At 34.2% G+C, this 17,983-nt stretch overlaps 1 protein-coding gene and 1 long non-coding RNA gene across 10 annotated transcripts; one reads left to right on the top strand and one right to left on the bottom strand.

Annotated features, from left to right (window-relative positions):
- Positions 1-1,517: 1,517 nt before the first annotated feature.
- On the bottom strand, positions 1,518-4,357 carry LOC112278105 (uncharacterized). 3 transcript variants are annotated; one of them, XM_024511201.3, is made up of 3 exons: positions 4,216-4,357; positions 3,780-3,881; positions 1,518-3,060 (listed from the first exon to the last, which is right to left on the bottom strand). In XM_024511201.3, the coding sequence occupies exon 3, from the start codon at positions 3,058-3,060 to the stop codon at positions 1,975-1,977; it is 1,086 nt and encodes a 361-aa protein (XP_024366969.1). In that variant the 5' UTR covers positions 3,780-3,881; positions 4,216-4,357; the 3' UTR covers positions 1,518-1,974. The 3 variants fall into 3 exon arrangements, with proteins under 3 accessions (XP_024366969.1, XP_024366968.1, XP_073387886.1); XM_024511200.3 differs by having other exon boundaries at positions 1,518-3,214; XM_073531785.2 differs by lacking the exon at positions 4,216-4,357 and having other exon boundaries at positions 1,518-3,214; positions 3,780-4,149.
- A 10,492-nt stretch (positions 4,358-14,849) lies between these two features.
- On the top strand, positions 14,850-17,768 carry LOC149986229 (uncharacterized). 7 transcript variants are annotated; one of them, XR_016501246.1, is made up of 5 exons: positions 14,853-15,201; positions 15,610-15,701; positions 15,896-16,079; positions 16,362-16,656; positions 16,784-17,228. It is a non-coding gene; the product is annotated as an uncharacterized LOC149986229 (long non-coding RNA). The 7 variants fall into 7 exon arrangements; XR_016501244.1 differs by having other exon boundaries at positions 14,850-15,201; positions 15,610-16,079; XR_016501243.1 differs by lacking the exon at positions 14,853-15,201 and adding an exon at positions 17,377-17,768 and having other exon boundaries at positions 15,212-16,079; positions 16,784-17,110.
- Positions 17,769-17,983: the final 215 nt, after the last annotated feature.

Below are 17,983 nucleotides of genomic sequence, written 5' to 3' on the forward strand. Positions count from 1 at the left end.
CAAAGAACTATGAGCTCAACCACCGATTGCAGCGTCGACAGTTTGATGCCAAGTATCCTCCTTCAGAGAGTCGCTTGCCTGAAATTAATTCGTGGCTAGACTTTGAGAATCGCCGCAGAAACCAATGAACCGGTAGTTTGTCCGACAAAGAGGTTGAACTGGTAATTTTCACAGTTCGAATACTTGTGCAAATTGCAAAAATAAGTGAAGATGTAAGTGCTTTTGCATCCTAATAGCAGCCATTGTTTCTTCGTTTGCTCATGAGCATTGTCATTGCTTTGTTCCTTTTTGCTTTGTTCTTTCCTGCTCCAAATCTGTTCAAGTAAACGTCTAAGAAAAAAAATAGCGTATGCTACCTGCGCAGGTCACACCCAAATGCAAAAACTAGCAAATCACACTCTCATTTCTCCATCCTCCGAACGCTTTCTTCAATTTACCACGTCTCACACATGCTACTCAATACCATCAGCGTGGCCATCGAAGAGGGACTCTTGTGGCCATGGTTGGTAACAATCTTATTTGAAGTTTTAATTTTTGTTTCTTCAACACTAAACAAATGAAATAATTCAATTGGAAATCATATAGAATATCATTCTTGTGTATTTTTTAATCCAATGTTTTTACTTGAATCACATAAGATGCGCCATTGCTAGTGTGAGTGTATATATATATATATATATATATGAATTATAATTAATGTTGGTATTTTTATGCTTCTTTGTGCTTCATCATCTATTATTCTTTTAATTTTATCTTTAAAATATATAAAAAGATTCAATTTCTAATTCCTATTTCATTATCTTCATGCTCCATCAACCCAATTTAAGTAAGGAAGTTTATATAAGTTTATGTTTCTAATTGCTATCTAATAGGTGCTTTATTTTTTTAGATTTTAGTCTTATTAGTAGATACATTATAAGATTATATTGGTGAAACATGAATCATATGTATTTTTTACTATTTAAAATATAGAAATTGTGCTAACTTTCCATCCTTCTAAAGAGCAGAAAAGCAACGCAAACCACATGAACACATGAACCCTGGATTCGGTTTCGGAATTGATGGTGAATGGGGATTGCGAGAGTATCTCGTCAAAGTAGAGTGAAGTTTGTGTGTCGATTCCTTGTGTCATCCTTGAAGCAACCCAGTTTCTAGAAGTAGAATAACCCATGTGTCTTGTCTCAGGTGGGGAACAAAATCATGTTTGGAAAGAGTTGTGAAGCTTCTTTCGATACGGCTATGATACCAAGCACCCCGTTCAAAGCACCCGTAACTAGACATCCTCGGGGCGGTGATACGATTCGAGCTGAAACTGGGGTTAACTGCTGTCTGATCACAGCAAGTGAGTTTGTGCTCAGAGCGGTGGATTAGAACTATTCGTGTGTTTTACATCATGGTACTTAGTCCGAATCCATCGACAAGCCAACCACTGATTCATACATTGAGAGGCCTACGCTCACACCAGTGACGGGGTTCATGAGATTCGAACAGGAATGGAGATTCAATGATCCGACAAAAAACCAGAAAACAGTAGCTTGGAGATTGAAAAGAACTTGGCCAACTACCAAAGTTAGCCAGTTACATGTGATCAATGAAGAAAATCTCCTTGGACGAACAGGTAGTGATGTTCAAGTGGGTCATGTAACTGAAACACCATCGTAGTCGCTCAGGCTCAACATCTAGAATACAACCATTATGCACAAAGACTCCAATTACCTTAACATCGTAGATACTTTGAGTACGATGAAAAGATTAAGGCCTGGGTCGCTCTTAACTAACTCGATCTCGACTACATAGCTCACACACGGCGTGCCTAAATGAAATACGCAAGGGGTCTGGTAATATCAAAATCAAGTGTATTCACATCACAACAGGCCGATGAATCGAATTATCGAGAATGTTCCTGTTAGAGAATTCGACCCATCGTCCTGTTTCTGTCGTGCGCAGGGTTCCGAATGCGGTGACTGTAGCCTGTCAACGCCAAACAACTGCTTCCTCCAAGCGGTAAGGGCTTTGGAAGAGGGAGTAAAACACACCTTCCGGCTCCGGCAACAACGCGTCCAAATCGATAAATGGGTTCATCCCCATTTCGATAAATGGTAATGAATCCAGGTCCATACTCCCCTCCCACTCGGGACTGATATGCACTGAAGAGTCGGTGCTGGGTGAAGAAGCAGTTGAGGTCGAGGCGAAAGCGGGTGCTTCGCAATCGACGCATGCGAGGTCCTCAACCTTGAGAGCAGATTCGGTGATGGGTGTAGCAACAGTTGCAGCAGCAGCAGCAATTTTGGGAACTGCTACAGTGCTGAGTGTAGCAGCAGTTTGGGCCGGGACCGCGGCGGGTGCATCACCATTGACGTTGGATGCAAGGTTCCTGATGTTTTGAGCAGCCTCCTTCGCTTGGACCTGCACGAAATTCTTGATCTTTTCGGAGTCGTCCGGATGATCGAGCCTCAGGTTAGCAGGCAAGTGAGGGAATGTTGCTTTGAGGTGGGGGAAATTGTACTGGGTCTTTTTCTTGGTGTAAAAAACCCCCGCATCATATGCTGCGGCCGCTTCAGCATCAGTGCCGTAGGTCCCTAACCAAATGGTGCGTTTCCATTTCGGAGGCCTGATCTCAACAAGGAACCCGCGGACTCCTGCGCGCTGCCGAACGCCCTTGAATGATTGCTGTCTTGTTCTAGAGCCATTCGGAGGCCTACCCCGTGGTTTCGTAGGAGGCGCGAATGACGAGGAAGACGCTATTCGCGGAGACTTGGAGCGCGGTCTGGTAACTCTCTTACATTGCTGAGCAAGTGGACTGGCAGCACCATCGACCTCAGCCAGAACATTAACCGCTGCGGGTAACGCAGCTGGGGTGTAGTCTGTCGATCTCCAAACGACTGGTTTCACTCCACATTTCTCGTCTATGTAAGCATCTTGGCAGTTCAAACATCTTCCGTAAAATTCCGACTTGATACCAGTGCCGCAGGAGCACGATGCCCAGCCTGGGAGACCACTGCACTCTAATAGCTGAGTGTCGACATCACGATAGTGGTGGGACTCGTCCAAATCCGGCATCTTTACCAACAGCAAAATAAACTTCTGTCAAGGGAAATTCCACGCACTGAAACGTTCGAGTTATCGTCTGTACGAGCTAAAGAACTTATCCGAAATCTCATTCACCGCATCATGATATTTTAAGCCATCCCTCTCTGGCATGCTGTAGATTCCACTGCACAATCAAGGATGTTGACAAGATAAGCAAGATACTCCTTCAGAAGCCCAAAACCTGTGTTCGCGCCACTTGCACGACTCCTTTCTGATTGGAAAAGACAGTAGTCTCAACTATCCATCATTCTGAGACACTACTGCAAAGTATACATAACTAGCAGTAGGAAGCTAACGGTCACTTCATGCTTTGTATTTCGTGGGTAGGTGGATTGCGAATACGAGGCGAGGCTAAGGAACCGTGCCTGCCGACTACTCGTAAAGTGCACATCAATACAACCAGAACAATCATTCATGAGAAGAAAAAAAAAAAAAAAAAAAAAAAAAAACTGCGAAATAAACGCTAACCCCCCTTAGATTCGACCATTGTTGGCGCGACTAAAGTGAGATAGTTGCATCTATGTAAGAAATTTTCATGGACAAGTCCCATTCCTTAGACGGTTTACAACAGCGGAGTCATCACTCTAGTCCACGGTATCCACCGTACTCGACAAACTTATTCATCGAGCATTCTTTTCTCGTTACATTTGTTAAAGTGAACATCTGTGAAGGCTTTCAAGAATTCTCACCTTCAAACCGGGGGAGACATCGAATCCACGCAGCTACTTCACGGCACGCTCACACATTCTTTGAACAACCTTCCTTGCAGGCTGGACGTGTTCTTACGCTGTCTGCAGTCACTCACTCACTCACTCACTCGCTCCAGCGCGAAGCCACAAACGTCGGCCAAAAAACCCGCAACAGAAAAAGAAAATAATACTAATACTAAGAACGTCACCTTCACACAACACTCACACTCATATAATTTCTCACTCTCATCAACATCGCCAAACACAGTCACAGTCAAATTCGCACTTATAGGGCTAATGGGTCCTGGCGAGGTGATCCTTTGCAGCACACATACAAGCCAAAAAGTCCCAAGCAGAGCAGAACTAAGTCCAACACAAACTAGTTCGCTTAGGCAAGCAATAAAGCATAAATATGCAAGAGGAAGGAGCAGAGGACCTGCAGATTATACAAGGGATCAGGTCCGGGCTTTCCAGCCAAAGCAAACACACGCGAACGTCGGAAAAACAACAGTGTCTGCAAATCGATGCGTCGTCCGTGTGGCAAAACCAGGTTGAGGCAGATCGAGGACGACGACGAGTCAGCAGACACGGCGCGGGCCCCTTCTGTCGGAAATCGTGCCCATGCGAAGCCGCTGCCTGGAAGAAGACGACAAAGAAGAAGCAACGAACAATCTCGTCTGCGCCGCGCTGTTATTACTCTGTCCCTCGTCATGGGAAAAATAAGCAAATAAAAAATACTGATATTTTACGATGGATCCTATGTGAATTTACCCTAGTGGATGAAAACATGGCATGAAGTCCCTCACTTGCCAAAAGTTGAAAACAAATGAAAATTGTGGCGAAAAAATGGATTAAGGGGAAGCAGAAGTAAAAGCCATGACCATGCAAAGTGAGAGACTTTATGGGCCCATAAAGTCCGAGTTCAAATAAGCACCAGAAGGAAATACTTGAAATATTGATGGTGCGTAGAGAAAAGCAAGGCAGGGTTAATATAGAAAACAAAAGGTAAGCTTAGCTTAGAAAGCAAAGACATTGGGCATAACAAATTAGATGACCACCATGCGGTGGCTTTAACACTGAAGTAGGGTGTTGAAATATCAATCTCCCAGCCCACAAACACACGGATGAGATAGATCGGAATCACAGTTAGCATTTTCTCGGACTGGCTTCACACTCGGAAAAGGTTAGAGGACAACACATCCAAACAAAACATTGCACAACAGTAGTCCGTAGGTTCTTGCTTCTATTTTCATTCTAATTAATTATTTCCAAAGCACCTTCGGCGTAGAATATTTGTGCAAGATGTTGATCTGATCCTGGATTGGCTGCTCCTTCAGCGAAACAAACATCCATGAAAAAGTATTAATCAATGGAATGGTGGGCCTATTGAAGTTCATGATTCACCGACTGACAGTACGCTTTCGACATCGTGATGTCATCGGGGCCCACTTAGAACGTCACCCCAAGTAATTTTGTTTGTTTTAGTAAACCGTATCAAATATATATTATATTCTTCGCATGGATAAGTCCTTCTTGTACGGTATGTGTGACGACTTAGCACTACGGGCGAGTTTTGGGTGGTTGGGTTACTAATTCCAGTGTGATTAATGCTTCCCCCACTTGTACAATATCGCATAATAGCAATTGTGATTCAAACCAGTGATCACTGTGATTGCATTGGATAGTTTGGGACATGGAACACAAGTTCTTCATGAACGATTTTTGTGTCTTTTTCTGGGTTGCATTGTTGTCAGTTGTTTGTGAAGCTTGGGAATAGTATTTTGTGCAATGTTGATGTTGTTTTAAGTATGTTTGAAAAAGGATCTGTGTAGTCTATTAATAACAACTAAAAAAACGTACTAAAAGGATTGCTCGTCAACAAACTTCAATGAAGTTTCTGGTATGATTGTTTTGTATTTAATGTGATTTCTTTGTTTCGGTTTTAACTTTTATTGTTACAGCTTCTTCCCATTTATTTACAAAAACATGTATAAAATTTACTAAATTTAAATCAATATAAAAAAGCCTAATATATACATATATATATATATATATATATATATATGATTTTTTAATAGTTGATTAAATTTTTAAAAATCCATAGCATTATACCTCTTATAATTTAACAACTATCAAAACTTAATGCGACAATTAAATTTGATGTTAGTTTATTATTATAAAATCACAAAAAATATCATTTAATAAAAAGTAGTTGGTAAGTTTTCTTTAAGAAAAAATAACACAACAAACAGAGTCAGACACCTTTAAGATCACTATTAGAAGATACAGTAGAAAAAGATGGATAAAAAAATAATAAAACTAAAACAATATTATTCAATTTTTGAATTATATGTTAATATATATATATATATATATATATATATATTTTAAAGTAAAAAATTTAAAAAATATCATTCTTAAAAAAAAATTAAAAATGTAACGATATTGTTATACTCTATAAGAATGGTAAATAGTTTTTTTCAATAATTATTTTAGAACTATCTTTATAATTTTATGGAAATTCTTATTAACTGCACTTAAAATTTAACTCTCAAGTGGTTATACCCTCAAACCAACTATTCTTCTTCTAAGATTAATTTTGAGTGATGTTTTATTTAACTAAAAAATAATCTACAATGTTAACAAAGTCAAGCAACTAAGTCTTTTATCAAATTCAAACCATTGTCTAACTTATTAGAAAGTAATGTAGTATTTTATAATCAAAAAATAATCAACCATAAAATCTAAAGAATAGATTTTTGTATTTATTTCACAAACTAACTTAAATAAATAAAAATTCGACATATCATAAAATTAATCAAATATAAGTATTTGATGTTTTTTTTCTAAATCAATTTATGGAATTAGTTTTAGAACATTTATTTAAATTAAAAATAAGATTAGCAATAGAAAAAATAAAAAAAGGCATTGAACTCATTAATATAATAGAACATCAAACACTTAGTAAATATGTTAACATTCATATATTCTTTTGTTAGGAAAAAATAGATAGATCAATAACAAGACCAATATCTTTTTTGATTTACTTTTGAATATTAAGTAATATATTGAACAGAAAAAATCAGCATGTCCTTTGCAATGTTGCAAATTATACTGATTACATTTGAAAATTTACTTTAGATTGTCATAGGAAAATAATGAAAAAGTTATATATGTATGTACATGTATATATTTATTTATATATTTAAGGTAAAAAATAAAATCATAATAAAACTTTTATCAGTAAAATAAATAATGACCTTGAATAATGACCTTAACCTGTTAAGTCTATATTTTGTTTGTTTAAGAACAGTGGTATCATCGTTTTATCATTTTTTGAAAAAAAATATTTATATCTTTGTAAGTGGGATCTTTGAAAGTCTGAAGAAATATTTGTGCCGTGGTTAAAAATCTACATCAAAATGTTATCAATTTTGAGTTAGACAAGGAAAAAATAGTAAATTTTCTACACGATTAAGAATGACAATCCTCCTAGCTCGAATAAAAACTTGTGGACCTCAATTCAAAAAATTAAATATACAAGAGCACATATCTATGGACTGATATAGACTGGACCATATATATATAATTTTACTTGGAATTGTTTCTATTTAAAAAATATTGTAAAATAAAACAGTATATTTTTTATGGTCTTGATATTGTAGTATAAAATAGATTTATTTATCAATATGAAAAGTTATTTTAATTTATATATATATATGTGTGTGTGTGTGTGTGTATAAATAAACAGTAGATGTAATAATTCTTCAAAAATATGGATGTACATATTTAGTAAATTATTTTTAATTTTTTTTTGAATAAATTATTTTAGTATTTTGAACTAATTTAAGCTTCTTTTTTTTTATTAATAATGATGGTACTAGCTCTTCAAAACAAGTTCTCCAATACTAAAATTTAAGAACTATAGTAATCTCTTTATTATTATCATTAATCTATTCTTTTATGTTTGAAATGTTAATTATTAAATCTTTGGAGTTGAAGATATTAAAGTGATACTTGCACAATCAGAAGACACTTAGATTTATTTAATTGGTTGCCAATCTTATGTCTTTTTAAAAAGTAATGAAACCTTTATAAAGCTAATTTTTAGTAATTTGTATCAGGGGTTTTACAAAACAAATTACAAAAACATAAGTGTATATATATATGTATATATATATGTATTAGATGCTACAAATAGAAATGAAAATGACACCAATGATTAGATACTATCCTTTCATCAATTAGATGCTTCAAAATTATATATTTTACTTGTTAACATCAAAAGAGGATAGAAGTTTTAAAATTATCTTAAAATTAGTAGTCAATTGATTTGTTCCAATTATATAACATAAGCTATAATTCAGACCACTTAAAATACAACAAATACTCTAATTATAAATTTTATTGATCAACTATTTTACTTGAATTTTATCTTAAGGAAACAAATAATATTATTAAGATTCATTTGACACTACAGAATAATCATTGGTTTCTGAAAGATATTAGAGCAATCATGATTTCTGGCTTATATTTAAATTATACTACTACTTATCATCAAATAATATATTACATAATTTTAAAGAGTATAAATGAGACTGGACATGAACAGTATAGATCAATCATTCATTTTAATATATTTTATTTTATTTCAAAAAAAATTATTGTTATTAACAAAACAACGGTGTAAAGGATTCCAATAAGATCCCTTCAATATTTAAATTGCACTGTGTATTACATGAAGACATAACTGCCTAATTTAACAATTATTATCTTATGGAAGAAAAATAACATACTTTTTTTTATTTTTCTCTGAAGAAGTTAGTGCTGCTTGTTCTAATATCAATAATGGAATTTCACAATGTATTAAATGGAAGGAAACAAAATATTGATCAACTTCTATACGAGGAGAATGTACTATGGTTGGATATTTTCAAAAGAGATTCAACTAATTCAATAATTTTGATAGGTTTCTAAAGCATTTGGTCAATCTGCTTGTTTTATTGCATTATTAGCTCAATGTATCCATTGTACTTTATAAAACAATAGAGTTTACAAAATCCTTTCACCAACAAGGCATTAGCAATACAGTGGACCATCACAACCTCAAAATATCTTCTGTAATACAACCGGTCTCAACTTGAAGTCAAAACTGCAATAAAGATATTAAACAATATAAATAAGAATGTCATGAATTCCATGCACCTCCGCCAGTATAGAAGTAAAAGTATACTTCGAAGTAGAGTAAAAAGGCCATCATAGAGTCTATATTTTTGTATATACGTATTATGTTTATTGTAAGCATTTCTGTAATTTAATTAGAGTCCAAGTGGCGTCCACTCATGGAGGTCCTGAGATTTTCTACTGTTCGCCTTTATAATCTGCAGCACTGGCAGGAGCTGACAGTGCAAGAATTTTAGATTTTTGTTCCAATTCCAGGGGGGGGATGAGGAACCACAACAAGTGAGGTCAAATGGCAACCTGCACAACCCCAAAGGGTGGATGGATGACAACCAAATAGATGGGGATGGGGACCACAAGAGTCAGTCTTGTGCGATGAAAAGACGGATAAAATCCACAACCAAGCCGATGAATGAACCAATATTCCGAACTCCAGCTGTCCACCTGGTGGTACCTCCTATAAAGCAGAATATTTCCTCGTGGGCTTTAACTGTGTAGCAGGCTCCAGAGGTCACCACTGTTGAGACCTGCTGTTGCTAAGAATACTTTAGCTACTAAACAAAGCAAGAATGAGAAAATAAGGAAAAGGAAAAAGAAAAAAAAGATGAAGGGAACTGGGTTGGATTTTTCTAATGACCCCACATTGTATCATGTAGAATTGTAGATGCAAGTAGGCACAACATCTCAGCCACACAGTCAGTTGCACTTGTTTCATGAGGGTCAATGTGAATCGAACTTATGGGGTGGCTTAATAATTTGGATATTATTTCCACCAGCAAGGCAGAATGTAGAGTTAAATCGTCGGGCTTCCGTCGCACTGCCCCACATTTTAGGCGATCTTTCTCTATTTCTCTCTCGGTGTGTGTTTATGGGTGTGTGCATGGATCATCCTCCTGGAAACGGGATTTTTTGCCTTTCTGGTTCTGTTTTTTAAGAAGAGAAAAAGGACAAAAAGGAGGAGTCTGGTGCCATGAGGGTATTAATAGCAAGCGCCAGGCGGATGCAGCATCACTCCAGGCCTACTAGACCCTGCCGAAGCCTATGTTCCCTCTCTCACAACTTGACTTTTGTGACCTCAGTTCCAACTTCTCTCTCTTCTTTAATACAATATTAAATTAAAACTGAAATGTGTGAGAACGCTCATAGGGAACCTGGTTGTCATTGCAGTAGAGAACGAAGAAATCATTTGAATTTCATCGCTGACCAAGGAGTCTGTATTTTAATTTGATTTACTTTCAGAATTCCCAAGTGGGTTTTAGTACAACACTTTATGCAAATAATCACAAACGAATGGAGGGCTGGCCGTGTTGAAAACGATGAGTTGTTGGGGACACTTGCATGGGATCTAGACGCTTTGTCAGATTCTTCTACCAATCTGGAAAGCCAAGGGGCCTATCACAGGATTTTTGCTTTGTCTGCACGAGTAGGTCTCATAACCCAACACATCACTGCCACTGGATTTCCGAAATCAACATTCCCTTTCTGGGGGGGGATAAGATTAATCCATGGAAAGCATTTCAGTTTAATTTTATATGATGCTGGCCATATATATATATATATATATATATATATACGTATGCGTGAATATGCATGATCTGCACATCTGGGTATATTTAAATTGCAGTTTTTCAACCACATTGCCATGTGTATTGTCAGCTTGTTTGGTCCACTTGAATTCAGTTGACAGGTTGAATCATTTGTTTTCAATTATATGATAATAATACTGAAAAACTGCAACAGTGCAAATTATTCAACACGTTTGTGCGTGAAGACATTTTGAAAACAACATTATATATTAAGAATATTCATAATGTATTTTTGTTGCTAATTGCGAGACGAGTTAACTAATCACAAGAGGAATTAAACTAATTAAGTTTATTATTATTATTATTATTATTATTCAATAACCATGATCACATTTGAATGTATGTATTATGTAGAGAGAAATATACAGATGAACGAGTTTATACTTATAAGTTTTTGTATAAGTTTGTAGAAACCAAAAAGATTATTTTTTTTGCAAAAATATTTGTAGATATTTAATTCTTACCATTAACAAATTGAGTGTATTCCCAATTTTTGATCGACAGTTGAAATAAGTTTCCGAAGTGGTTACAAATCGATGGTCTATAAGAAACCGAATGAAAATACGACGTTTTTTAAATTATTTTATTATTTCAGTTGTCTACTTTTTATTTAATAAAAAAATAGTGTCTTTAAATTCATTCCAATTAAATTTTCGAATAAGAGAACTATTCATTCTGCTAACGAGTTACAATTTGTATTTTTTCTTAATGAGCTTCTACTTCTCAAAAGATGTATATTTGGCTACTCAAAAAAAGCCTGGAGAACACATAGAAGCATGCAGAAGTTATACTTATTAAAAATCAAAATTTCATATCGTGCGACTATTGCTTGTTTTGAATGCTAATACCCAGAACTGATATAATTAATCGATTACTCCTCTACAAAGGACAATCTATGTACAAAAAAATGTATTTGTTACTAACTAAACAGCGTTCGAATCGTACACGGCTAAAACATATTTTAATCTTAGAAATTAAATCCAAAACTTGTATTCCAAAATATTCTTGGCATTACATCCATTTCAAAAAACAACGAACTATAAATAGTTTCATCCATCACATAAAATATATTCGTCAACTACAAATAGTTTCATCCACGAAAACATCTATCCAAACCGAGCGTGCACTGAAGCCTCCACGCCGATTCGGGAAGCCAACAGCTGGAAATGACGACTGGGTGACGTCACGTGGTACGCGGTCCGAAAAGCCCTCCCCCGGGCCCCGCTGACCACTCCCTGCTTGGATTGGGACGCCGAATTTCGTGCAGGGTTGACTTTAGGTTGAGGAAGTGGGAATCCAATCCTCGTGGAGCCAAAAGGAGGAGAGACTGACTGAGTGACTGCGTGTCCGACTGACCGACTTACCCTTCCTTGGCTTCCGATCCCTGTTTTGCGCCCCTCGCTCTTACTCTCTGTCTCTCTCTCTTTGTTTGTGGATTCCAAATGGGCAATGGAGCCCTAAAACCCTGGCTGGGACTGATTCTGATGATTATGCTGGTTGCCAATCCCCCCCCCCCCCCATCGAGGCGACATTCGGCGCAACCCAGGACACAATCTATCCCACAACTGTCCTCCCTCTCTGCGGCGCTGATTCGCAGCCGCTCCTCGATCCTCCGTGGATTCAATGCGGAGTGGAGGAGACCGTGCGGCGATATTTTTTATGCTGGTATCCTGTTGATATCTGGGTCGTGTTACTGTTTGTACTGATGCTCCCGTTGGTGTAGCGGTTGATATTGCGGTAACACCTGGTTGTGATCACGACACGGTGGCGTTGTGAGGGCCTTGACGAGTTGTTCACGAGTTTTAATAAGTGGAGGACGATTATTTTATGCTGAGCATTGTGTGAGTTTGAAACGGCAGCAACATGCTGGGATTGCTGTGAGCTGTACAATTGAATGAGATTTCTAAACACATCACAACTGGAAGAAAAAAGTAAAGAATAATCATGTGATATAACAAATATTTATGAATAGTTCTAAAATAATTTCTTCAATTCCTTGAAACACTGGCATTTTTTCTATCTTTTTTTCCTTTTTTCCTTTTTCTTTTTCGAAAAAAATATGGTGATAAAAAATGAGAAATGAAAACTAAATGAATACCTAGAATATTTGTAGTTTAAAAAAAATATTTTATTATGTGGAAAGACATTTCACTAACTTTGCTAAATGCTCTAAAATACATCTTTGTATGTGAAAGAATAGTAGATTTGGTGGGCTTAGAAAACTATGTGCTGATTTTTATTTTTTTTAATTATTGTTAAAAAAGTAGTAAGTGAGATCAATTCAAAAACTTACAAATGAAACTTCATTTGAATCTAATGGAGTTGTGTATAAGAGACTTTATGTGTCTACATGTATTATTTTTGTAGTTTTTGAAATATTTAATTATCTTTAATTTTAAATACAATTTATAATTATCAATGTTTTTAATATTTTAAAGATGTAAAAATCATGAAAATAAAATTTTTAATGATTAAACTTATAATATAATTTTTCATATAAAAAAATTATTTTATTTATTATCTAAGAAATTATTCAAATAAATATCAAATATATTGTGATTTCATATACATTTTAGTTTTTAAAGATTGTTACTTTAGTACTAATATCATATCCATATAATTTAAAATCTATGGTAGCATTATATATTTTTCTTTTAGTTTCTAGACAATTTTGTAATCCAATGTTAATTTAGCTTGTTCTAATTAATAATTAAATTATAATTATACATGTATGTAACAATATTTTCTTAATTATTAATAAATTTATTGTCAAATAGTAAAAGGAAAAAAATTATGAAAGATAAAACTATAAATATTGTTAAATAATTATCTGTGTTTTTTAAGTAACATAAGTTTTATTAATAGTTATTATAAAAAAATATGCAAGATTTTATTATTTTTTATAAAAGTATGTTACATAGAATATACAAGACAAAATTTGTATAATGAAATAATACGCTAAACTTTATAGAATAAGTTTTTAAAGCTTGTATAATTTGTAGTTGAGTTTTATTTTTATTATTTTTATTTTCAATAAAAGTAACTTTGATTTTTAAAAATTCATTTAACAAATTTTTTTCATATAAATTTTACTATATATAATTAAAATGAATATCTATCTGAAAGAATTGTGTCATATTTATATCTAAAAATATTGTAATGATAGTTTTTTTTATTGAAATTGTGTTGTCTTTGATATACAAACATAAACATTAAAATCTATGAATGATTCCATTAATACTAATAATGCCTTAAATATTATTGCAATCAAATAAATTTGATTTGTATTGAATACATAAAAACTATTCTATACTATTTATAGATTATAAAGAATGATAAAGCAACCTATGTTTTTTACTAAAACAACCCACTCTATCTTAACCATCATTGTACCCTTGCAACCTCCATCTCTATTTCTAGCCGTTTCCCATTCCCAACCATTGCTAAGGATGGGGGCAGAGGGCTGAGAACATCAAGAATAGGGATGATGGTTGGAAATAGGGAATCAACTAGGAATGGGGTTGAAAGGGTACAATGATGGTTTAAACATGTGGGTCGATTTAGTAAAAATTTGGATAGTTTTATTATTTTTCTAAATTTAATAATTTATTAATTTAAATATAATATTTTTAATCATAAGAATTATATTTAATATTTAAAAATCATAAAAATATTTTAATGTATTTTGTGATAGAATATGTTAAAATTAGTTGATACAAAATTACTAATAATATAAATTATCAAATAATAAATATCCAAAGTAATAATTTATAATATAATATAGCTAAATTTGATTTGCTATGGTTACATTCTATATAATCTTAATGAATAAAAAATATTTTAAAAATGTTTATTTATCCTTTTTTTTAATAAGAACGTATTGAAAGAATCAATGTTTTAAAAGAGTAGATATGAGTTTTTTACAAATAACATTAAATCGCTTATGCTAATATATATATATTTTATCATTTTTAATTTGATACATTAAAAATTTGTATATTTTTAGTATAAAAGTGTTAGTATTGGATGTAAAAATGAAGTATATAAATATATTTTATTATAGAAAAATAAAAATACTAAATTTGAAAATTCAATTCAATTAAGATCTAAAGTGTGTGTGTATATATATATATATATATATATATATATAATTGGTAAAAATACATAAGAAACTTTTTTATTTTTAGTTATTTTAAAAATAAAAATATTATGATAATTGTATTTTATAAGAATTGATATACAAGAAAGATATGAGAATTTGTAATGTCCAACAAGAAGTCAAGGATTACTTCACTCGAAGAACATCATGTACCACTCTCAACACATGCATAAAAAAAACAAATAAATAGAGTAATTTTTGATGTATAAACACGTGTGCACAATGAATAGCGTGTAATGACGTCCTCAATCCTCTTTAAATAATCCAACTTCTTATTCTCTACCAAAGAGATTGCATTCGTTCATACTTCTTTAAACAATTCAGTTATTCTTCATTTAAACGATTACACTCGGACACAACATTTTTTTGAAAGTATATTTTTTTTTTGTTGTGACCATCATCCTCTTTTGGGGCTCACCATAGTTTCCTATACGTGTAAAATTTGTCTCTTTTTTCAGATAATTGCGTGGAGAGTCCATTCGAAACCCTGTGGAAGGTTCTCACGGTTTTGCAAACCCTAAAATCCTGGCCTTTTATCACACTATATACAGATTGGTCCAACTTTCGCTAAGATTTGTTGTCACTGTTCTGACTGAGAGACTTCGTTGCTCACTGTATAAAGTTGACAGTGCAGCTCAATGCAACGCATAGGTCTCTCTGCTTGAAGTGACGTGAAATGCAACCACTGTTGTGACTTCATTTGTTTGCATTACTTCCTGATGATTAATTCATGTTGGCAGAAAGCATGGATCGAATTGTGTCTCATAGCTTTGGTTCTGGTATGCCTTATGTCAATAAGCAGTAGGACCAAAACGGTGGGTCTTGTCCGAATGGCTTCGTTGTACGAGATGGAATTTGTTCCAGGTGTTGAAATATTGCGAATGGAGGATTGGGTTAATTCCAGGTTATGGAGCACAAGAAGCATCTCAGCAGTTGGTTCAGGAGGGTTTTGACAAGCTAGCTTCATCACGCAAGGTTGCAATGTCTCCCCAGCAGGTGAAAATATAAGTCTTATTCGTTTATCTCTTAGAACCTTACTTCGCTCTTCTATGAATCGAAATGTCGAAGAAAACATTCATGGGAGAATTTATGAAATTCACGTTACCAATTTCATGGGGAAGAGTTATTCGAACAAGCACCAGTCTAAGTCCAAGTTGCATATTGGGTCTCAATGGAATGGACTGAAGCAGATGGAGATGAGTAATAGAGACTAGAGCACTAGGATGGAGTGAAGATGCAGAAGGAAGTAGCAGACCTAAAGGCGGCTCTAGACCACATATTGCATACAGATTAGTTTTGTTCAATCTTCTCTCGGCCTCGGAAACTGTAGGATACGGCAAGAGGAGCAGGTCTGATGTTTTCCACACGATGAAGGTGGGCACATTGTTCGTAATGTTGCTGTAACACGGTTGCATGTTTTTTGTGAAGCAATGGACCATGTGCTGCAAATTCAAGGGTATGTTCTGTGAAAGCTTGAACGGAAAGAGGTGACACTTAGATGTGGCATTTACTGGCTAAAGACTTTTTCTTCTTCTCATCCTTATATGGTTGAAAACGAACTCTAACAGTTGCTTTCGAGCTCGGACGGCAATTCGTACAAACTTCGAGATTATGAAGGACACAGGAACTGACAACAAAAGGAAATGCGTGTGTCAGGCTTGAAGGCAGAAGCGGTCGAGTAGCACAGTGAAAGGACTCACCCTTTACGTACGTTATCGCTTCTTGACAGAAAACACATCAACACTCTCAAAAAAAGCTTCATGATCAGTCCACAAATCTGCAATGATCGGCACGTTAGAGCACGTTGGCCTTCACAGCTTTTCCAGCTTGACTGCAAAGAAAAGGAAGACATCCAGAGGGAGGCAGTTGCTTGAGTCGAGGCGACTCAACAACTTCAGTCATGCACACCATAAGAACACGAAATATTCACCAAGATTATGCTCCTATGCTGGTAATGAGATGCTGGTGCAAATCGAGACTCATGACCCATCTTTTCTTCTTGCTACAATTCTCTCTTCCACACAAGTTTTGTGAACTTGAAGCTCTTCCTCTGACAAAAGTTGTGAACATCTCCGCAGGTTGATGTGAACAACTATATAAAACAGTGTTTGAGGAGAATGAAGTGGTTGAAGGAAGCACGAGTGTCTTCCCGACCTACATGGACAATGAGTCTCGTTCTTACAACACTCCAAGATTATATGCAAGATTGACTTGAATTCACCCAAATTTTGATGACTTTGATGCAACCTTGAGATTACCAATGTGCAAGCAAGCTGCGCTATTGCAGTGGGGTTTTATGTTTGATATGGTTGGACTTGTGGAAAAAAACAACAAAAAAAGAAGAAGATTCAAACAGCTCTCTAGTCGATACAACAAAACAACATGAGTGTCTCAAATTTCCCAAAGTGGCCAATTCTTAAAATATTTTATTTGTTTATTTCAGATTATATTTAAGAACAATTGCTTTCTCTATGCAATCTTGCTCACTGAAAAGGAATAGACATGATTTTATTGTTTGATATATTTAACTTATTGTTTTTTCTTTCTTCCTTCTTCTTCAAGGAAAAGTAGACTAAAGGAAAATAAATTAAGGAAATTCTTATAATTTATAAATTTATGATTTAAAAGCCATATAAATTAAAACTGTATCCTTGTGATGTGTTCATAACAGGTGGTGTTTACAATATGGGTAAAATTTGATGCTTAAAAATAAATAAAAAATCAATATTTTTAAGGTAAAAACAGGTGAGCAAAAGGAATTAAAAACAAATGGATTAGAATAAAGTAGCTACAAGAATAAATAACTAAAAAAAAATTATCATACAAAAGAATTTTTCAACAAAATTCTTAGACTCAACGAACTACTAAAAACTATACAACAATGTATTATTCACAGGAAATTGAATGTAGATGTGGCATTTTACTATCATTTAATATTTGTCTATTGACTCTAAACTCAAAAGCAATGAATAAGTGGCTAAAGAAAAATCTTCTATCTAAATAAGAGAATTTTTGTATTTAATATACAAAACGAATGGTCATAACTTTAAAATTTGTTGATGGGCCAAAATTAAAAAGCCTAACAAAATTAAATTTATACTTCAGATTTTTTATTTTTTTTTAAATTTTTTTTCAGAAGGCTTACAATAAAAATAAAAATATTTTTTTTGTATGTTTTTTTATCTATATTGTATAAGCAATATTTTTAATTGATTTTTATTTTTAAAAATATATTTTAAAAATATTGATAATATATTTTATTTTATAGTAAATATATT

Source organism: Physcomitrium patens, chromosome 26 (genome assembly GCF_059467195.1).
Source record: "Physcomitrium patens ecotype Gransden chromosome 26, ASM5946719v1, whole genome shotgun sequence".
Classification (NCBI taxonomy): domain Eukaryota; kingdom Viridiplantae; phylum Streptophyta; class Bryopsida; order Funariales; family Funariaceae; genus Physcomitrium; species Physcomitrium patens.